The sequence below is a fragment of the Clytia hemisphaerica genome, unplaced genomic scaffold (assembly GCF_902728285.1).
Source record: "Clytia hemisphaerica strain Z4C2 unplaced genomic scaffold, Clytia hemisphaerica genome assembly, whole genome shotgun sequence".
NCBI lineage: Eukaryota > Metazoa > Cnidaria > Hydrozoa > Leptothecata > Clytiidae > Clytia > Clytia hemisphaerica.
The window spans coordinates 652,949-676,074 of record NW_027103344.1 but is presented as its reverse complement, the minus strand read 5'-3'; the positions used below and the strand labels follow the sequence as shown (position 1 = coordinate 676,074).

The 23,126-nt window shown below is 36.6% G+C and overlaps 1 protein-coding gene across 1 annotated transcript; it reads right to left on the bottom strand.

Moving 5' to 3' along the window:
* Positions 1–177: 177 nt before the first annotated feature.
* Positions 178–21,793, bottom strand: LOC136819256 (transmembrane cell adhesion receptor mua-3-like). The gene is made up of 11 exons (XM_067075486.1): positions 21,436–21,793; positions 15,077–15,427; positions 14,489–14,653; positions 13,548–13,770; positions 12,455–12,678; positions 5,861–11,608; positions 5,334–5,489; positions 4,643–4,959; positions 3,641–3,785; positions 2,069–2,380; positions 178–1,475 (listed from the first exon to the last, which is right to left on the bottom strand). The coding sequence occupies exons 1-11, from the start codon at positions 21,485–21,487 to the stop codon at positions 1,195–1,197; spliced, it is 7,974 nt and encodes a 2,657-aa protein (XP_066931587.1). The 5' UTR covers positions 21,488–21,793; the 3' UTR covers positions 178–1,194.
* Positions 21,794–23,126: the final 1,333 nt, after the last annotated feature.

The following is a 23,126-nucleotide window of genomic DNA, read 5'->3' as shown; positions in this document are numbered from 1 at the left end:
AGACCGCGGCTAGATGAAAAAACGAACTTCAGAAAGTTATCGTTCTTTCAGTAAAACATTTTCCGTACGTCTGGGTTTTTAGTCTATATTTACTCCGCATTTTGGGGGTATCTAGAAATACAAGCCCACGTGCCCTCCCCGTTTTGTAGGCACCTGAGAGTATTAAATAGTAGTACATACCATTTTTTTCGTATTTTTTTATGAAATTCTGATAATTAAACAATTTACAACAATAATTTTTTTTAATTTCAGTGCAAAAAGAAAATAACAAACAAAAAACATATTTGAACTCATACAAAGACCACGTGACCAGTGTGGAGATCACTCATTCAAGGATTGGTAAGAAATGCCTCTCAGTTCTTAATAAGATGACTTACTTGATAAGTCTTACTGCCTCCCATTCGATGTGAGAGACAAATTATTAAACGAGAACCCCCCCCTTTGGCGGACCCAAAATTCACGCCCTCGCGCCATTTTTTTTCAGATTTCACGCCTTAAAAATCTCGATTTCACAATTACGTTGGAATTTAATTTTAACGCCATTAAGCTATAAAAAATCCTCCATCACGTTAACCGCTGGGCATCTTAAACCTTGTCATAAAGGATAAAAGTCACCATATTGGCATCGAAACCTTACGTTACGTTTGCTTTAGGGCTATATAATAAGCAACAGCGAGGCGTAATGTCAGCCGTCTAAATTAGAGTTCAAGCCATAAACATAACATGTTTTGAATAAATGATCTAAAAGTTTCTATAACAAAAACCGTTGTGTTTTGTCCATCTGAAATTTTTAAACTTAGACGTAAGATTCTATGTAAGAAAGGTACTGTCCTTAAAGATAAGCGACTTTGATGACGGGTTTAATCAAGACTAAAATTTACAGTAAACTACACAATAAATAAACTACAGTGGCTACAAATTACAAAATAATAATGAGTTTGCGAGTTTTGTCATCTTCCCTCAATAAATGGCTATTATGTTTTTATGGTTCGCAAGTTTCCAGTACTTCAATTATGAACAAAAAACTCTTTTGAGCAAAAATTAGCCCTTCGAGAAAAGAATCCTTAAAACTAGCGTTATTGAGAAGGAAAATGGCTCACCAAAATAAACCCAATCTCTAAGCTATCTGAATTCTAATACATTTTCCTAAGAAATTGTAATATTTAAAATCCATTAAGATTATTCATTTTCTCCTTAATAATCAGGTATGTCGCCAAGTTCCTGTCGCGATCCGCCAGCAGATGGTCCTTCATGTCCTATATCGATATCGTCATACTTGACTGATTTTCTATACATCCCTGGGTTCGGCGATTCGTTAGGATTCTTGATTCTGTACGATGATGCGGCGCCACCACCGATGTCTTGGCCTACCTCATCGTCGCGATCGCGTTGATATCGTAAGAAGATAGCCAGGATGAGTAGGAAGAACAAGGTAAGTGAACACACGACAACTACGATGATTATGATATCGTCATCTGAAAGAAAAAGGAAGAGAAAATTTTATTTTGATCAATCTCCAATTAGTCTTAAGTGCTTTTTAGACGGTGGTGTCTAGTTGTCGATGGGGAGGAGGCATTGTACTCTAAATATTGTGCTTAGAGTACAATGCCAAAATCAATTAATCTGTCCTCACAGTGTTTATTCATAAAGCGTGATATCACGGTATTAAACTTTATCGTAGACTATGATAAAGTTTAATAGCTTAATGAATATGATAATATATTCTATGAAAACAAAAGTAACCATGACATGGTCGATAAAAAGGATCAATGATGAGGGTCAAACCAATCAAATCACAACTAACAAACGAAAATGGGAATTGTACTTTTCTGTAATGTTTAAAGTTTCAGAGTTCGATTTTTATTTGTTAAAGAAAATCAAATGATTCTAGAAGCACAAGTTTATTAACCAGGGGCGGGGGGGGGGCAGTCAGGCAAATTGACCTAAGATTGCTCTATAAGAGTTGAAAATTTGAATAAAATTTCACGAGTGTTGTCTTAAAAACTTGAAAAAAAAATGAAAGTATACTAATTTTAGATTTTCATGTATTTTGAATAACTTTTCTTACCATCAGTCGTGCCAGTAGTTGGTTCTCCAGTCGGTGGCAACACACACGTAGTATTGTCTTTCCTATTATAACCAAGCTTACATTCACATTTATAATGTGGTAATATGCCTGGAGTTGCCGTACAGTTAGTAGATGTTTTATCACAATCATCGACGCCCTTTTCACAGTAATCCAAACACTGTGTTGTGGAGTTGCTTAAATATCCATTACTACAACTGCAATTGTAAAAATCACTATCTTCGTCATCATTCATAACACACATTGATCGGTTAGGATCACAATCTGATGTCCCAATGTCGCAAACATCAGTAGCTAAATTGATAAGACATAGAATATGAATGTAATACACTCTTTTGTTATATCAAAAGAACTTTATAAGAGCCACGAGGCTAAAAGTACCAAAAAAGAATAGGCCTTTTCATAAATTACGTCACGAGCAACGCTTGTCTCGTTTTCAAAATAATACTATGACAACTTATTTCCAACGAATTTTCCTAGAAGTACACTCTTTTCATATAAGTATGATTTAAGGTCTCAATGAAGATAATCACCTTGGTAATCGTTTCAAAACGAGGCAAGTGTTGTTCGTGACGCAGTTTATGAAAAGGCCTATTACAACACATCCAAGACTCAACCAAAATTAAATCGTTCTTATAAATAGAAAGAGTGGGACTGAAGTTTGAATACTCGTATGCACACTCTCAAGATGTAAAATGATTTGATACTAGCTTATTAGAGTCAAATGACTTAACCTTTCAAGTGCGCTACAATAGTTTTTGAAAAATCAAAAACTTCGAACTGACATAAAACCATGGATGCTCTTACATAAAAAACGTGTACAATCATGGTCAAAATCTAGCTTATTTCCTCGTTTTTCGAAATTTGGAGTTCGGGCGAGAAAGTCGATTTTGGGCCATCTCTTTAATTGGGACGAGATGGAGTTTTTACAAGCTCTTATTTGATTTGGTTGGTCGTTAACTTTAACATGTAGTAAAAACAATTTTGTTACTTTTTTCTAAAGAACGCGTCATCTCTATCACCTCAAATGACCAATGATTAATGTATCTTATAAAAACTCCAGCTCATCTGCTTTAATTTAATCGGATATTTCAATTTGGCACGGGTTTATAGACTTCCAGGCTATATACTGAGCCTTATTGAACCATTTTTGAACTTTTGGATCCTAAGGTCCTAAGTGTTAAGTCTAGCGTTATAACTTAGAGTTGAAACTCTACCCTTCCAACCTTACTTAGAGCACTTCCAAATCGTTTGTGGCTTTGAAAATTCGTGGAATTTCTCTTTTTTCTAAAAAATTACGACCATGATTGTAGATGGTTGGGCTTCGGTTAAAGACGGAAGCTATATTAATACAGTTGACGCTCTCTAATTCGACGTTCTACTATTCGATAGGCTCCCTTATTCGATGAAATTGAAAGTCCCCGTCAACAAGAAACTCTCATAAACGACGTCCCCTTATTCGATAAGCTACGTTATTCGATGAAAATCTAATCCCCCTTGAAGATCGAATTAGAGAGCGTCAACTTTATTTGAAACATATAATGGAGACGGTACCGTTAATGTTCATGATAGCAGTGTTGATATCTGGAGGTGTTGGGTTATAAATGTACAATGATTCAGTTGCGTTGTTTGCTAGTTCATCGATGATGTTGTTGGTGATTTTGCTGTTACTTTCTGTTGTGTTGCTTGGCAACAAGATCTAAACAGATATGAGAACGTGCATTAAGAGTGTATTTTTTATGATAAAGGGCCATTTACATGTCAAACTTTCGCATGGTTCAAAGTTAACTTGAAATGGGGTCAGAAAATTTGACATTAGTCATTGGAAAAAGCTACACATCATTATTCCCTATTCTATTGCGTTCAACTTTTTTTGTCTAATGATGTCCTATACATTGTGTCCCAAAGAAAAGTGGATAAATTTTTATATCAAGTAAAATCTTCATAATATATGTATTTCAAGGCCCAGTTTCAAGGACGAGTTTTGATATGATTTTACTTTATATAAAAATGTGGCCGCTTTTTCTGGGACACACTGTAATGGACAAAATCTACAAGTGCTAATCTAATGACTTGAAATTTGGCCAGGGACGTTAAATGGTAGATGATGATTAGTGTAAGTTAGTAAGTTTATCGGCTCACCTGCCTAGTTTTATTATATATTTATATATATTATTATAACCGTACATCCTGTGCCCAAGTTCAGGAGTTGCCATAAAGCCATTATGGTAATAACCGGGAGGGCACATTGCTATACATTGTATATATTATTATATATATTGTATACATCCGGGAGGGGGGGGGGTACTAGGGTTGTCCGATGAGGGGTGTGACCGGACGAAACCAACCCTTAGAGACACTTTTTTACAATTTTTCTCTCGAAATCAAAAGAATTTCCTAAAAATCGTGATTTTTCCGACCATTACCGTCCGGACATACCCAGCATCCATTTTTGCCTAAGTACCCCTTAAATGTATGGACAGTAGCTCTTCATTGTTTAAATCGTATGGGGGGTTTAATGTAAAAAAATATCTTTAAAATTAGAATAAAACATACGTTGAAATCGACGATTGTGCTACCAGGAACAAATCTGACAATGACGACAATAGCATTCCGTTTCAGTCGAAGAGCAACTTTAATTCGTCCTTGCATTTCAGTTAAAAAGTTCACGGTTAAGTCGTTCAGTAGATCGGTCAAGTACGCAAGGAATGGCATTGTAAATCTTATACGTAATTTGAAAATGATTGGTGATGTTTTACAACGGTCTTTAAAATCCAAATAGAAGCCATCTTTACACACGCAAGCGGCATCACGTGTCACATTGTATTGTTTGCACTCTGTATGCTTCTTTGTGCAAACTATATCATTACACGCTAAAAAAGTGCAGTTAAGTTAATTAAAAGACTGGTTGTTTTGCCTTAAAGTTTGATTGAAACTTCTATTCATGTGGATTGAGGGCATACTCTCGGGTACCTAATAAACGGGATGTTTGGAATACGTGGGCTGGGTGGAAAAATCCTCAAAACTTAATAAGCGGGTGGGGTTGGAATAAGCAGGGGGGGGGGGGTGGAATAAAAATGTTCTGAGTGGAAAATTTTTGAAAGGAGGCTAATAAAGCAGAATTAGGGCAACAAAAGGAACTCTCAAAAATATTTTCCCAAAAATTAATTAGCGAAACGTCAAGGGGTAAGTTTACATCTAAATCCATTTTTCTCGGTCTGTCCATATCAAGAACAAACAAACTTACTTTTTATGCATCTTTCTTTGCTGCAGACACGGAATCGGCTCGACGAACCCGGACAAAATTCGGATGCAGGTGATTTCGGACATGTTCTTGTGCTCACTTCTTGACCTTCACCACATGTCACACTACAAGATCCATATTCACTCCATTGTGACCAACCTAAATAATCAGATAGAAGAAGAACAGTCAAAATAGTGAGCTGTTACAGTAGATGTTAATTACTTTGATTACGTTAATTACTGTTGCGACAAATTAATAAAATTGATAAACTAAGTTTTAACCTAAGGAAGGTGTGTGCCAAATTTCAGCTCTGTAAATCAATTATTCCGCTCTCTACGCTGTCTCAAAGTTTGCGGACATACAAACAAACATTCTGAGATTCCAGCTCACCAATATTGTTTTTTTGATTTGTTAATTTTGCTCGTTCGCAATTACGATCGTAATTATTATACTATCGATTAAAGATCCTAAAATATTTGTATACGATTATTCATCTCGCTTCAAATTGATAATCAATCAAGTTATCTTACCTACGACGACAGCTGAGCTTGTTGGTGTCACAACTGATTGACTTGGAGTTGCTACTATTGTTGTGGCTGGTGGTTGAAGAACGTTTGTTGTAGCTCCTAATGTCGTCTGTGTGTCTGTCGGTTGCACGACTCCAGTCTGGGTCACTGGTGGTTGAACAACTTCGGTTGTAGCAACTATCGGTGTTGTCTTTGTTTCTGTCGGTTGCACGACTTCTGTCTGGGTCACTGGTGGCTGAACAACTTCAGTTGTAGCAACTATCGGTGTTGTCTTTGTTTCTGTCGGTTGCACGACTTCAGTCTGTGTCACTGGTGGTTGGACAACTTCAGTTGTAGCAACTATCGGTGTTGTCTTTGTTTCTGTCGGTTGAACGACTTCTGTCTGGGTCACTGGTGGCTGAACAACTTCAGTTGTAGCAACTATCGGTGTTGTCTTTGTTTCTGTCGGTTGAACGACTGCTGTCTGGGTCACTGGTGGCTGAACAACTTCTGTTGTAGCAACTATCGGTGTTGTCTTTGTCTCTGAAGGTTGCACGACTTCTGTCTGGGTCACTGGTGGCTGAATAACTTCGGTTGTAGCAACTATCGGTGTTGTCTTTGTTTCTGTCGGTTGCACGACATCTGTCTGGGTCACTGGTGGCTGAACAACTTCAGTTGTAGCGACTATCGGTGTTGTCTTTGTTTCTGTCGGTTGCACGACTTCTGTCTGGCTAACTGAAGGTTGCACGACTTCTGTCTGTGTCACTGGTGGCTGAACAACTTCGGTTGTAGCAACTATCGGTGTTGTCTTTGTTTCTGTCGGTTGTACGACTTCTGTCTGGCTAACTGAAGGTTGCACGACCTCTGTCTGGGTCACTGGTGGCTGAACAACTTCGGTTGTAGCAACTATCGGTGTTGTCTTTGTTTCTGTCGGTTGTACGACTTCTGTCTGGCTAACTGAAGGTTGCACGACCTCTGTCTGGGTCACTGGTGGCTGAACAACTTTGGTTGTTTCAATTATCGGTGTTGTCTTTGTTTCTGTCGGTTGCACGACTTCTGTCTGTGTCACTGGTGGCTGAACAACTTCAGTTGTAGCAACTATTGGTGTTGTCTTTGTTTTTGTCGGTTGCACGACTTCAGTCTGTGTCACTGGTGGTTGGACAAGTTCGGTTGTAGCAACTATCGGTGTTGTCTTTGCCTCTGTCGGTTGCACGACTTCAGTCTGTGTCACTGGTGGCTGAATAACTTCAGTTGTAGTAACTATCGGTGTTGTCTTTGTCTCTGAAGGTTGCACGACTTCTGTCTGACTGACTGAAGGTTGTACGACTACAGTTCCGGTTGCTGGTGGCTGAACAACTTCGGTTGTAGCAACTATCGGTGTCGTCTTTGTTTCTGTTAGTTGCACGACAGTTGTTTGGGGGCCAGGCTGCTCAACAAAACTGGTCGTAGGAGTGGCTAATTGACTGATCACTGAAGTGCTTGGCAATATCATTGACGAGGAGACAACAATCTTTTTACAAGTTGTTTTATTACCAGGAATGACTTCATATCCGTCTCTACAAACACATTGGAAATGTGACCCTTGTCCTGGTGTTGGTTGACACACAGTTGATTGAAGGTTGCAGTTGTGATCACCAGATGCACAGAAATCTAAACATTTGTTGATTGAGTTTCCTTCTTTCAAATACCCCGGCCTGCAAGTACAATTGTGGTAAGGATTTGTAAGAGTGTTGTTACAAGATGATGTTGTCTTGTTGCAAGTATCGTCTCCCGTGTCACAAGGTCTTGGAATCGGTGTACAACTGTCCGTGTCATTTCCTAATCTTTCAAAACCATCTTTGCAAGGACATTCGTAATGTCGCCCTTTGCCAGGAGTAGACAAGCATGTTGTAGATACATCGTTGCAAGTATCAGCCTCAATGCGACAATACTCATGACATTGATCCAAGGAGTTGTTAAACTTCAAATAACCATCTTCACAGGTACAATTGTAGTAGAAAGGAGCTTCGAAGGTGTTTGTACAGTTGGATGAAGTTTTATTACAAGTATCTTTCCCTGTGTCACAAGGTCTTGGCATCGGCGTACATTTGTCCATGTTGTTATCGAGTCTCTCAAAGCCATGTTTACATGGACATTCGTAGTGTCGTCCTTTGCCAGGAGTAGACATACAAGTTGTAGAGGTTGTATTGCAGGTATCAGCCTCAATACGACAATACTCATGACATTGATCCAAGGAGTTGTTAAACTTCAAATAACCATCTTCACAGGTACAATTGTAGTAGAAAGGAGCTTCGAAGCTGTTGGTACAGTTAGATGAAGTTTTATTGCAAGTATCTTTCCCTGTGTCGCAAGGTCTTGGCATCGGTGTACATTTGTCCATGTTGTTATCGAGTCTCTCAAAACCAAATCTACACGGACATTCGTAGTGTCGTCCTTTGCCAGGAGTTGCCATACAAATCGAAGATGTTTCGTCACAGCTATCAGCTCCGAATTGACAATGATCCAAACATTTGTCCAGTGAACCTCCTTGCTTCAGATAACCATCACTGCAAGAACAGTTATAATAGTCAGGATTTGTGAAAGTATTGTTACATGATGATGTTGTCTTGTTACAAGTATCTTTCCCTGTGTCACAAGGTCTTGGCATCGGCGTACATTTGTCCATGTTGTTGTCGAGTCTCTCAAAGCCAAATTTACATGGACATTCGAAGTGTCTACCCGATCCAGGAGTGGCTTTGCAAGTGGTGGAAGTTGTGTTGCAGGTGTCGACTCCGAACTGACAATGATCCGAACACTTATCGAGTGAGCCTCCTTCTTTGAAGTAGCCTGGGTTGCATGAGCAGTTGTAATAGTCAGGGTTTGTGAAAGTATTGTTACAGGTTGATGTAGTCATATTGCAAGTATCTTTCCCTGTGTCGCAAGGTCTCGGCATTGGTGTGCAACTATCTGTGTTGTTATCTAACCTCTCGAAACCAAATTTACATGGACATTCATAATGTCGTCCTTTACCAGGAGTTGCCTCACACATCGTTGAAGTTTTGTTGCAGGAATCAGCTTCAATATGACAGTAGTCTTGACAATCATCAACGGAGTTGTTGAATTTGAGATAACCATCACCACACGAGCAGTTGTAGTAAACCGGAGCTGTCAAAGTGTTTGTGCAATTGGATCTTGTCTTGTTACAAGTATCTTTCCCTGTGTCACAAGGTCTTGGCATCGGCGTACATTTGTCCATGTTGTTGTCGAGTCTCTCAAAGCCATGTTTACATGGACATTCGTAGTGTCGTCCTTTGCCAGGAGTAGACATACAAGTTGTAGAGGTTGTATTGCAGGTATCAGCCTCAATACGACAATACTCATGACATTGATCCAAGGAGCTGTTAAACTTCAAATAACCAGCTTCACAGGTACAATTGTAGTAGAAAGGAGCTTCGAAGCTGTTTGTACAGTTGGATGAAGTTTTATTGCAAGTATCTTTCCCTGTGTCGCAAGGTCTTGGCATTGGTGTGCAACTGTCTGTGTTGTTATCTAATCTCTCGAAACCAAATTTACATGGACATTCATAATGTCGTCCTTTGCCAGGAGTTGCCTCACACATCGTTGAAGTTTTGTTGCAGGAATCAGCTTCAATATGACAGTAGTCTTGACAATCATCAACGGAGTTGTTGAATTTAAGATAACCATCACCACACGAGCAGTTGAAGTAAACCGGAGCTGTCAAAGTGTTTGTGCAATTGGATCTTGTCTTGTTACAAGTATCTTTCCCTGTGTCACAAGGTCTTGGCATCGGCGTACATTTGTCCATGTTGTTGTCGAGTCTCTCAAAGCCATGTTTACATGGACATTCGTAGTGTCGTCCTTTGCCAGGAGTAGACATACAAGTTGTAGAGGTTGTATTGCAGGTATCAGCCTCAATACGACAATACTCATGACATTGATCCAAGGAGTTGTTAAACTTTAAATAACCATCTTCACAGGTACAATTGTAGTAGAAAGGAGCTTCGAAGCTGTTTGTACAGTTGGATGAAGTTTTATTGCAAGTATCTTTCCCTGTGTCGCAAGGTCTTGGCATTGGTGTGCAACTGTCTGTGTTGTTATCTAATCTCTCGAAACCAAATTTACATGGACATTCATAATGTCGTCCTTTACCAGGAGTTGCCTCACACATCGTTGAAGTTTTGTTGCAGGAATCAGCTTCAATATGACAGTAGTCTTGACAATCATCAACGGAGTTGTTGAATTTGAGATAACCATCACCACACGAGCAGTTGAAGTAAACCGGAGCTGTCAAAGTGTTTGTGCAATTGGATCTTGTCTTGTTACAAGTATCTTTCCCTGTGTCACAAGGTCTTGGCATCGGCGTACATTTGTCCATGTTGTTGTCGAGTCTCTCAAAGCCATGTTTACATGGACATTCGTAGTGTCGTCCTTTGCCAGGAGTAGACATACAAGTTGTAGAGGTTGTATTGCAAGTATCAGCCTCAATACGACAATACTTATGACATTGATCCAAGGAGTTGTTAAACTTCAAATAACCATCTTCACAGGTACAATTGTAGTAGAAAGGAGCTTCGAAGCTGTTGGTACAGTTGGATGAAGTTTTATTGCACGTATCTTTCCCTGTGTCGCAAGGTCTTGGCATTGGTGTGCAACTGTCTGTGTTGTTATCTAATCTCTCGAAACCAAATTTACATGGACATTCATAATGTCGTCCTTTACCAGGAGTTGCCTCACACATCGTTGAAGTTTTGTTGCAGGAATCAGCTTCAATATGACAGTAGTCTTGACAATCATCAACGGAGTTGTTGAATTTGAGATAACCATCACCACACGAGCAGTTGAAGTAAACCGAAGCTGTCAAAGTGTTTGTGCAATTGGATCGTGTCTTGTTACAAGTATCTTTCCCTGTATCACAAGGTCTTGGCATCGGTGTACATGAGTCCGTGTTGTTATCGAGTCTCTCAAATCCATGTTTACAAGGACATTCGTAATGCCGCCCTTTACCAGGTGTCGCCAAACACGTCGTTGATGTGTCGTTACATGTGTCGGAGTTTTCAACGCAAAAGTCGAAACATGTCGTATGATTTTGTTTGACATATCCGGCTGAACAATTACAGTCAAAATAGTTTGGATGCGTGTAAGTATCGATACATGTTGATATATCTTTATCACAAGTATCATTTCCCCAAGCACATGGAGTATCGGCTAGTGTGCAGGCGTCAGTGTTGTTGTCTAGCCTTACGTGTTTATATTTGCAGTCACATTCATAATGACGTCCGTCGCCGGGTGTTGCGCGACACATTGTCGTGTTATCATCACAAGTATCGTTATTTGAGACGCAATAATCCAAACATTGATCAACAGTGTTGTTAAACTTCAGGTAACCATCGTTACAAGCACAGTTATAATAGATGGGTGCCGTAAAGGTATTGATGCACGTTGATGTTGAATTATTACACGTGTTCATTGTTGAATTATCACATGGTCGAGGCATTGGTGTACATGTATCAGTACTATTATCTAACCGCTCGAAACCAAAAGCACAATCACATTCATAATGGCGACCGACCCCTGGTGTTCCTCTACACACAGTTGATATATTGTTACACGTGTCGATACCATATTCACAATAATCTTGACAGATATACACGGTTTTGTTGATGTAGCCTTCAAAACAATCACATTGATAATGAGTTAAGAGGTCTGGTGTATCAGTGCAGTTTGATCGCGTTCGGTTGCATGTGTCTGATTCAAGCTCGCAAATGTAGGTTTCTAAAATCAAAAATGGAGATTAAAGTTGTTGTTTTTTTGCATCGTAATTGTTCCCGTTTCATATCAGACACATATTTCATATCAGGACGGTGTCTCCCTATTGTTATATTGTGCTACATAAACAAAATAATCTTTTTTTCCTCTTTCTAGCCAATATTGCTCCTTAAAAAGCTTATAAATTAAAATTGATGAGGAAGCAAACGATAGCATCACTCTTATTTAAAACCAGAATCTTTAAATTCTGACGGACGTATCAGTGCATCATTTGGACATGGTTTGGTTGTTCGCTCAAAAATTTTGAGTTTCCAAAGAAAAAATAAGAGGGACTACAGATTAGATTCTGATGAAGAAATATGCATTTTTTATAAGAATAAACTATGTAAGAAAATAAGGCTTCGATGGCCAGAACATTAAGAACAATTTAAGGACATTTTTAGGCTTTATGTGTCATAATACTTCAATCCAACCTAACTTAGACCGCTTCCAAATTGTTTGTGACTATAAGATTTGTCAAATATTATGGCCTTGATTGTAGTGTTGTATATATGATATATATGAAAGAGGCCCCCAGCGGCACCCCTAATCACGCCATCACGCAAAAAAATTTTCTCCATCACGCATTACGAAAATCGCTAAAATTTGTCATGACGCAAAAAATAGCGAAAAATAGCCCAAATCACGCATCACGCATCAAATTTTTGCCCTATCACGCATAACGCCAAAAATCTTGATCACGCCATCACGCCAAAAAAAATCTTTAATCACGCCATCACGCAAGAAAAAAGTCCCGGTTACGCCATCACGCAAACCGCTGGGGGGGCCTCATGAAACTAACGAGAAACTCACCATTGACTTTATTAATTTTAGTGACATTAAATTCTTCCAATAAACCGGTCGTATTCGTTTGTAACTCAGTCACCAGTTTTTCTTGAATTGTTGTTTTGTTTTCTGTTGTGTTTCGAGGAAGAATGACCAGGCCGTCCACGATCACACTACCCGCGGAAAATTCGGTAACCATAAAACGTTCTGGTGGTACAAGCCCCAGTTGTAGGGTAAATTGTGTTTCGATTCTATAAAAGTGAGAATGAAGAGTTGTTGTTTTAAAGGTAACACAAAAGGAAATGTTATGAGTAAGATGAGGTTTTAAATTTTCGACATTAGGTTTAACTCCCACTCAATTCAGAAATCGGTTATACTTGCCTAAAAGTCTCCTATATACCTAAAATGGGCTCGAAATTTTTACTTTCAAAATAGACCCTTTTTACGCTTTCAAATCAAAAAATAGGTCACATATTCTAATATCAATTCTAAGGTCTAAAGAGCATCTAGTCCAAATTTAATACTTTCTTTCAAACTGTCGAAGCAATTTTGATAATCGTGGGCCTCGTTGACCTTTCTCTCTAAGTCTCTCTAAGGGTCTGAAAATTCAGGATTTTTAGGAAATTTTTTGATTTCCAGAGAAAATATTGTAATAAAGTCTCTAAGGGTATGACTTTTTTCAAAAATTGAAAAAAAAATTAAAAAATTCTCTCTAAGGGTCACCTTTTCAGCAAAAATCAGTCTCGCACATACCCCTCATTCACCAACCCTAAACCCTAGTACCCCCCCCCCCCGAGAAGCAGCCTAGGGCCTCATCTGGCCGAATCACTGAATGTGCTTGTTTAAATTAACATCCTCACCCCCCAACTGGCACACAACGTTGTTTCAACGTTCATTTAACGTTATATGGACGTTGTGAACATTAGATAGACGTTGAAACAACGTTGTGTGCCAGCTGGGCCCAAAATGGCATCCTAAGATTTTAATAATAATAATAATAATAACAATACCAAATATTTTACGTGGCATGCTTCGAAAAATTCAACAGCTTTTAGACAGCTGAGGAATTGTTTCCACAGAGGGCCATAGAAAGAACAGATTTTAATTATATGCTATTTACCTCGATTTAAAGTCTGATGTGATGTTCGATTTAAATGACACAAATTCCTCTTGAAAATCAGATCCTAAGGTAATTTGTACTCCAACTATTTTCTCTTCTGTGTCACATGTACCGTCATCCAGTTCATACCAGCCTTTCATGCATTCACACGTTGCATTTTGAAAGATATAATGTGGTTCGCATTCTTCATGATTGAAAAAATCACATTCTATATCGTCGCATGCTGTATGAGAGAAAGGGAATTAATTTCATTAATATTAAGGGAACTTATTTTGACGAGAACTAATTTTGACGAGAACTAATTTTGGCGAAATTGACGAGTCAAAGTTCTCGCCTAGATTATTCTTTTTGTTTTTACGCCTATAATTTAAGGAAATTGCTTAAAATGAGGCAAAATAGAACCAATTCTTCCCGCTGGCATTACTAGTTTTTCAAAGTCAAGATATTCAAATTTGTAATTTTTAGTTTCTGCTATTGAAAACAGTAGAATTTCAATGTGAGTCACAATAATGTAAGGTACGAAAATTTGTGATTTTAGATAGTCATATGTTCCTCAGAATGTGTTTACTAAAGACCATGGGACTGGGAGCAATCTTTGAGCTAAGTTCTACTTTTTATTAGCTTATCCCTTTACGAACAATTTCGTAAAGTTCCAGGCATTATGAACAGTAATTAAAAAAAACTGTAGTATTTGGTATTGGATCAGTGATTCGATTGTTCCTGTAACAGCCTCAAAGCTGTACAGTCCTCTTCTTTAATTTGAACTTCTAGAATTCAAACCTCTCTTTAATTCGATCTAAAGCGTTGGTCCCCTCAGCTTGAAATCCATATAAAAAATCTCCGTAATTCGAATCATTCTTATTCAAAGATATTTCTTTGCCCTGTGAAGATCTAAGCGGGAAAGAGATAGTCAAAAAATTCTGAATAAAGTGGACACTTACTCAACGGACAAGTGACATTATTACAATGTGCAACTTCGACCTCCAATCCTGGACAATTTAGATCATCTCTACGCGATACACGGCAATCTCTCTTCCTAGTTGTTGTTCCTCCTCCACAAGTTTTGGTGCATTCTGACCACGCTCCCCATTCTTCCCATCCATCACCTAATAAGAACAAATTAAGAACAATTTCAGCCTCAGATTCAAAAATGATATTATACACCCGTTGTTTTACGTCGGTTTTTAATCCGTCAAAGCCAAAAATAACGGAGCTTATAACGACTGGTGTGTAAAAAGTGCTTAAGGTTACAAAGAATATAACTGTCGTATTAAAAATATTTTAAGAACTTTTCAGCCTAAAAATTTGGATGAATAAAAACCGAAACTAAGCACAAATTACTACGGCTTATTTATTATTACTTAAAAAATTTGATGCAGTAGTTGGGATAAGAATGTCTTTAAAGTACCTAGGAAACTAGGTACCCGAGAGTATTGTTTTACAGATAACATTTACCACGCACCCAGGTGTTATGCAGTTTACATTTTTGTCTTTGAACTGTAATCGCGGGATATCCAAGACTATCTTACCTGTAAGGTTATATCCTGTATTTGTTACTACGACGTTTTCCTTCCTCAACAAGCAATTGACTGGATAAATATGTTCAGTATGTTCCAACCGCTGAATAATCGCGTCCGGTTTTAAATTATTCGGATCCACAATAACCCGATTGGAGAACACGATATCATCTACTGTTTCCCCGATTTGTGTGTTACATTCGTTGAATTGTGACGTAATAAAGAAATGTGTTCCATTTGTTGTTGCCGTACAATTAGTATTTTCGAATTTGACGATTGAGGTGCTATATACTTTTGGATCGATATTCATTTCCAAAGTGATTGTCATTGAGTCTGGTGTACAAAATAAATCGATGCCGTGACCTGAAAACGGGTAGAAAGAATCAGTTTAGATTTTTAACTTTTACGATAACAGGACCGGTGGAAAAACCGTAAAAGTGGGGAGGCTGAAGGCTCAAAATGAGATAAAATTCGCTAGGAATTCGAGAAAAAAAAATCTAATTTGCTCAAAACTGGGGAAGCTGAACTTTTCCCAGTCTCCCTGCTGGGCCTGGATAATCCGATAAGTTATCTCGTTGGTTAAAGGTTTTGTCGTTTGCTTACTCATCAATTTTGATTTACAAGCTTTTTCACATTGGATTGACACAGATGTGGAGCAAGATTGATCGAAAGAGGAAAAGAAAACATTTTCTTGCCTATATCAGCATAATATAAACAATAAGAAGACTCTGTCCTGATATGAAATATGTGTCTGATATGAAACGGGAACACTTATGTAAGAATAAAACCTTTAACCTGGGAGTGGAGTTCTATTTCTCTCAAGTTTTACAAAGCTTGTGGGTTACATAAAAACCAAGTTTTGCACCATTTTTACAGTATATTTTTTTTAATACTCTATGGAATTCTCATTTTGATTTTATTTGACTCAGCGGGTCTAATTAAAACAACTTATTTTGTATAACATTGTTACAATTGATAATAGATATTAAGCTATTACGTTTTTTTGTCAGATCATAACATTATGGTGTAATATACCGAATGAGTCATATAATACATTTTTTTCATGATACTTTTACTCGAGAACAAGAAGATATTATGTGAGTCAAGTGTTTATTGAACAGACCGGGCAAACGCACCATTTTTGACGGTGCATTTACTTGCGTAACATAAGAAACCCTCTTAGTCCAGATCACAGACCTCTAAAAAACCTCAGCTACGTCACGCCTTGCTATAAGAATATACTCTATAAGAATGTTCATGATAGAATTGGCCAAAAATTAAGAATATGCTAAGAATATCAACATCAACATCATAGAATCAACCTGAAAATGCTATATTTTACTTGAAGTAAAGTACAGAAAACTTTCATCTATTCGAACTTCATTATTTAAATATTTCTATAATTCGAACCTGCTTTCAGTCCCCGTCAACGAGAAACTTTCTTGATATACTTTCTATAATTCGAATCTCTCTGTAATTCGAACAAATAGGATTCCCCGTTCGTTCGAGTTCGAATTATCGAAAGTCGACTGTATTACATTGTAAATTTAAGCTGGGTATGGATCCGAACCTAGGAACACCGTTTAGAAGATTTCAGGAATATTTATATCATAAGAATATCCATGGTGGAAGGTGGTATGGGAAAACAACTTTCTTATAAGAAAAGTTTGTATAAGGAGCCCGAATCCGATTTAGGACGCAAGCAGTTTAGAACCCTGAATTCTCATTACGAAGAGGGTCCCATGTGAAATCCCTTTCAAGAAAAAAAGAACCTTTTCATTGGAGTCCCCATAACTTTTTGTTCGAGTTGCTTGAGTTATTTGACTTCGAGTTATAGAGGTTATTTTGAATCCTAAACTTCTTATCATTTTGATAAAAAGCTTTTTAAAGGAATCAGAGGTATTAAAGGTACACGCTTTTTAAAAATAAGAATACCCATGATGAAAATGGCCAAGAAAATAAGAATATGCTAAGAATATCACCATCATAGAATTTAGCAACTGAACCTAAGAATGCTATTTTAAAGCGTTTTCACCTGTGAATTGTCAATAATATCCCAGTAACGCACAATATTCTTCAGGTGTGTATTACATGTTAAATCTAGGTCAAATTTCGATCTTAACCTAAGAATACCGTAAGAATATAGAAAAAAAAAAAGAAAAAAAAAGAATACCCATGATCAAATGAAAAGCACCATTCTTATAAAAAAAATGCGTGTAATGCATTCAAAGAAAATATTGTCCGTGCATAGTGAACGTTTACATTTAAAATCTGTTCCAAACATGACATTTAATTTGGCAGTCCACAAATTTTGATACATTGCTTTTGAAAGTTATTAAATATAATTAAAAAAGTAATATTTTGGTTGAAAGATAACTTTGAGCGGATTATTTACGGCTTTTAAAAAAATTCGAAAATCAATTACCTTATCAAGGAAAACTTCGTCGGGGAAAAGTGACGAAATTTCGGCCAAGTGACGAATATTTTTCCCCGACGAAAATTTTTCCCGACGAACGTTTCCCCGATAAGGTATTAAAAAGCAAAGTTCAGCCAGAAATAGACTTTAGTATAGCTTGCTCTTGGAATACTAGCTCATTTTAAGTGTTGAATTAGATTTTTCTTTAATTTCTATTTTTTATCCCCCCCATGAAAGCAGTTGTCAGCCATTTATTGTTAAGGCCCCATTACACCTAAGAATATAAAGGAAGAATAATGTGAAATTTACTGCACACCTGACACTTGTTAGCAATTTTATTAAATTCTCCTGTGTAATCAGTTGAAAGAATAGTATAAAGAATTCGCTGAAAAATTATCTCCCTAATCTCAGTTTCTATTGTTTAATTAATTTCATAATTTTCTATTCCTTTGGAGGTGTCCAAAGGAATGGAAAATTTTATGAAAAATATTCAACAATAGCAGCCTATTGAAAGTGGGGATTAGTGTGGAATTTTGGCTATTGTGTAGACTGTGCAAACAAACTTTACAAAGGATTTTCCCTCTCGAAAGTTGGGGGGTTTCGAAAAAAAGGGAAAAATATCGAATTAAAGAACTTCCGTTTTGCCCTTTGCAATAAAATTAATCTGATAACATTTTTACATTCTTACGTGTAATTTTACGGCAGAATTTACAAAAATTAACAGATGGCAAATTTGGAAAAACTCTGAGATTTTCCATTTTTGAATATTTTTACGTGTATCTAGAACAAGAATTTAAGAATCGTAACAGCTGCAGAGATATATTCTTCCCCCTTATTCTTAGGTGTAATGGGGCCTTTAGGAAACTTATTTAAAAGACTGAAATTTTGATGACATTTTACATCCCTTATATTATGATGATATTGACAACACGCAAGGTTGAGATTTTCTCTTTTCATCCGATTAATTGAAAAACGGGTTATCTTGTTACCCGATAAATGGGTCGATTATTAATAAATAGACCTTTTCATAAATTACGTCACGAACATTACTTTCCCTTTTTTGAAATTATTGCCATGGTGATTAACTCCCAACGGATTTTATTAAAACTGCTTTCATTCATAAAAAAATCATTTAATGTCTCAAGGGATATAATGCATGTTGTTCGTATCAGTTCTGTGCTTAGGGCACATTATTTTTATAAGAACAAGAGGCTCAAAGTGCCTAAAAACGAGAACAACCTAAAAACAATGCTGAGCCCGGAATAGCGGAATTTTAAGAAAATAATGGGTCAGAGTTAGTCTGGAAAAAGGCTACTTACATCTTAAAACATTAAAGTTTTACCCTGGAAATGAGAACAAGATAAGAATTATTATAGGCTCAAAGTGCCAAATAAAGAAGAGCATCATCAAAAATTTACAAGTTCTTACAAATAGAGTGTACACATTGTGATCATTGAGTTTAAAGCCTGAAGGGCTACTCTTGTCTCCCGAATAGACGTCCCCCCGCTAATTGATAAAAGAAAAATAATCCACCCCCGCTCTTATTAAGACCCCCGCTCTTATTAAGACCCCCGCTCTTATTAAGACCCCCCCTCGCTAATTAAATTCGAATAATTTGATATTTTATTACAGTGTAGATAGACCTTAAACTTGTTAAAATTTTCCTTTTTGTTAGTATTGGTTCTTATTTTACGTGTTCATTTGTTAAAGTTTCTTTTTTGTTGTTGAAATTAATATCAGTTAAAAAAAATTCTGTCTTCAATTTACCCCCCCCCCTCTTATTCCATCCCCCCTGCTTACTAGAATTTAGAAAATTTTCACCCCACCTGCTTATTCGGACTCCCCCCGTCTATTCGGGAGACAAGAGTAGAGTAGAATCTCTAATCTTTTCCAGGCAAGAAAAAGTGAAGCCATTTATTTCCCATCCAGAAGGCGCCTAGAACGCGCCGCAATCATGACGACAGATTGTATCTAGCGGGTCCTTTGTTTTTGATGACTGTATTCGTTGAAATATATCGATAGATTTTACTTTCAATCCGGCGTTTGTGTAAAGACCACGCGCGGGCGTTCTGGATGGGAAATAAGTGGCCTCATTTCCCATCCAGGAGTCTCGAGTCTAACTAGCCCTTCGGACTTGGAAGTCAATGATTGTAATGTACCTTTGAATTTTTTTTTGCCTTCTATGCTCCAGGCTAAGCTAATTGTTATAGAATCTGGAATATTCTATATCTATTTTTCCTCACAAAGTACAAAAATTATATAAATTATAAAAATTAAAATCAGTTACAGTATTCACCGGGTGCGCTTTTGTGGAAAATTTGAAAAAGTAGAAACTGTTGAGCAAATTTGTATTTAGGCCCACTCAGGATTCATTTTTTACGGTACATTTGCTGAAGCAAGTTTTATCTTTGATTATAGTTTTCAATTGGGACCCTCATTCCATTTGGCCGATATTGATTCTAGAAATTTTTATCCAGTATTCTTATTTGGGGGTATGTAATATTTTATCTGGAAAAAAAAAAAAATCTACCCACAATATTTCAATGAAGATAAAATTTTCAGATCCTATGTTCACTTTTCTTCCTTCCTTTTTCATTTCAATTTTTAAGAATCGGGGGGATACTTTGGCAAAATGGGTGCCGGGTATGTGCGACGAGCCAAAAGGGTCCCTTTTTCACACACTCGAAAGTTCCTCAAAGGGGGCACAGAAACCATTGAAAAGAGTCTCTGTAAGGGTTCCAAACTTAAGAAAATCAAAAATCGACTCTTCCCTCAAAGGGTCATATAAATTCTTGAGATTTGGACTAAAAAATTGGTTTAAATTTTGGGGAAATATTCTCTCTAAGTTTGACAAACACTCTCTTTTTATTAGAACGAGTAAATTTTTTGGGAGACTCAACTGCTTTTGTTCTTTTAATACTGTCCTGACACTATAATCTTCAAATTGTTTTTATCCTATTCGTACTTTTAGAGCATATTGAGGCTTTTTAGACTTTTAGGCTATGTACCCTATTTTTATTACTTTGACCATCAATTTGCCTGAAATTTAGTCATTCTGGACTCAACATTGTTCTTATAAAAAAATAGTGTTTTCAACATACAAAGCCTTCCAGGGAGATATAATAAAAGTTTTGATTTGCAATGCAAGTTTTGATTACCCCTTTTTTGGATAGATGAATCAAAATGACAGTAGATTAGTTGAGTTTTTTGTTCTGATACCCTTAAGTCATCTTAATCTTATTTTTGGTGAATTTAAGACGATTTTTCAAGCTAAGTCGCATGTAATGATCTTTATTTTGAGGTTTTTCTATGCAATAATGCTTAAAGTGCAAAAACTAACAAATGGCTTTATCAGGCTGAAACTTTATTTACGAAGTTTTGATTCTATGAAAAATGTAATTTCTAAGAATATAAAAATTGCATTGACTTTAGGATTTTAGATGAATTTTATTACAAATTTAATGAAAAAACTTATTAAACAGAGGAAGCTATCAACATTTTACTCTTTCCGAGCTGTGAATTAATGTTGATATTAAGAAAAAAATAGTTGGCGAGTAACGTGTAAGGCCAGTAGTCTAGTCATGAAATACAATTTTAGATATATAAGACAACTTGACGAACATAAGGCCAAAATGCCTTTTTTGGATGAAATTCGTTTAGTTTCCTGGTACTTCCCTGCAAATTGAAATTGTCACTGAAACAGGGGGTTAAAACAAGCTAAATTCTTTGTAAAAACAAGAACCCCTGAAATTTTGCCGAAATTTCATAGCTTTTATTATAAAACGCACATTCCTGTTCCTTCATTTTTAATTTATTCAAGATTCATTTTTCTGATTTATTTTACTTGTGTTTACGTTTGAAAATCAAATCTTGACTTTTATGGATTATTGTGGTAAATTCACATTAAAACTTATTTTTTTACAATCTCCTAGAAAAACCAACGAAAAATACTTACATTTTGAAATTATGGTGGCCACAAGAAAACAAATAGATAGGGCCAATTTCATTTCAGCATTCGACGATAAATGAATGACAAAATAACAAATATTATTAGATTTTTAAAATTCAACGGTATAACATTAACTTATCCACATATTATTATCCAGAAAAAAAATACCAACACCAAAAGATCTGTCCCGACGATACCAGGGACAACTTTTTACCAGGTGATTGAAAGTCAACCAAAATAAATAAAAAAACAGTGTCTCAACGAAATTCAACAAAAAAACTATATCAATTTTTATTCTATTTGGTTCGCTACTGTTACTGTTCTTTTTGTAACAAAGCAATTGAGTCAGAGAATTGAAGTTATTACTCATGCACCATTCTCTAAGCCTGCTGCGTGCTTGACAAAAAATTCTTTTACCTAGCATATAAAATGGGCCTACACAATTCCCTTTTTATAAGAACCTAACCTATTCCTATTTTCATTCTGAATTCTTCCAAAGATATTCTTAATATACTTCTATTTTTTTCACTCAAGGGCCTTGAAAATGGCTTAAAAACAGTATTTTCTGAGTCATTTGCCGAATCCGGGCCTCCGGACTATTCTTAATTTGTTCTTAGGTTTTGATCAAAATTGACTCTACTGTTCTTACAAAACTATTCTTATAAAATGAAATTGTGTATTTGATTTGAAAAGCAAGTGAAATTGCTCTGGGCATTGGTTCAATAGAAGCTTAAACAGTATTAATGTGTCCTTTTCTATTACAAAAGGAAAACAAATTATTGATGATTTTTCTTTTATTGCTTTTTCTTGCTCGTCATTTTTATGATGATTTAAGTAGTAATGCGAAAAAAAATATTTCTCCCCCATGTTGTATACACCTTTTCAACCGTAGCCGCCAAATTGCCGCGCGGGCATTTTTTTGTCCGTTTTACCACCCTGAAACCGTCCCAGTCTATTTTCCACCAAATTATTAGGAAAAAAAAAATGTGTCAAAAATGATTGCATCTTTTTTAAGGGGACAATTAAATAATCAAATGACACGTGCCTGTCTGTCCGACTACGGTCGAAAAGGTGTATTTTTCACGCATTTTTCATTTATTCTTGGCAGCGTATAGTCCCAGGAAATTCGCTAAGAATATTTTGATATAGAACAATCGATATTAATCCAAAATGTACAGGTTCTTTTAGTACGGTGTGTTCTGGTTCTCAAACGGATGATATGGTGTCCTTTGAAGGAGTATATTGACTTTGGGTCAAACTCTTCGGGTGTGTTGATCAACTTCTAATTCTTACAAAAAAATACTCTCGATACTTTCTATAATAATTGACTCGACTGAATATCTCTTTTTTAAACGCAAAAAATTCAAAATCGTCATAAAAGAGAAAGCAAAATAGATTTATTTCAATAAGCGCAGCACGCCTTACTAAATACTTCGCACGCAATCTTTTAATCCGTTGGCGAATTCTAAACACCCTTGAAGGAGTTTGATCAACGCATATACTCTCCTCTAGCCATGTAATAGCTTAGTCTATTAGAATACCTCTCGGAAAAGCTGATTTACCTTAAGAGAAAAAAATTCAAATTATTTGGTCAAAATTAAATCCGCCAATAATAGAAATTTTATCGCGCATGTGTCAATCTAATCACTGTAGAAAGAATCAAGGATGAAGTGTAAATATTGCCATATTAATGTCTA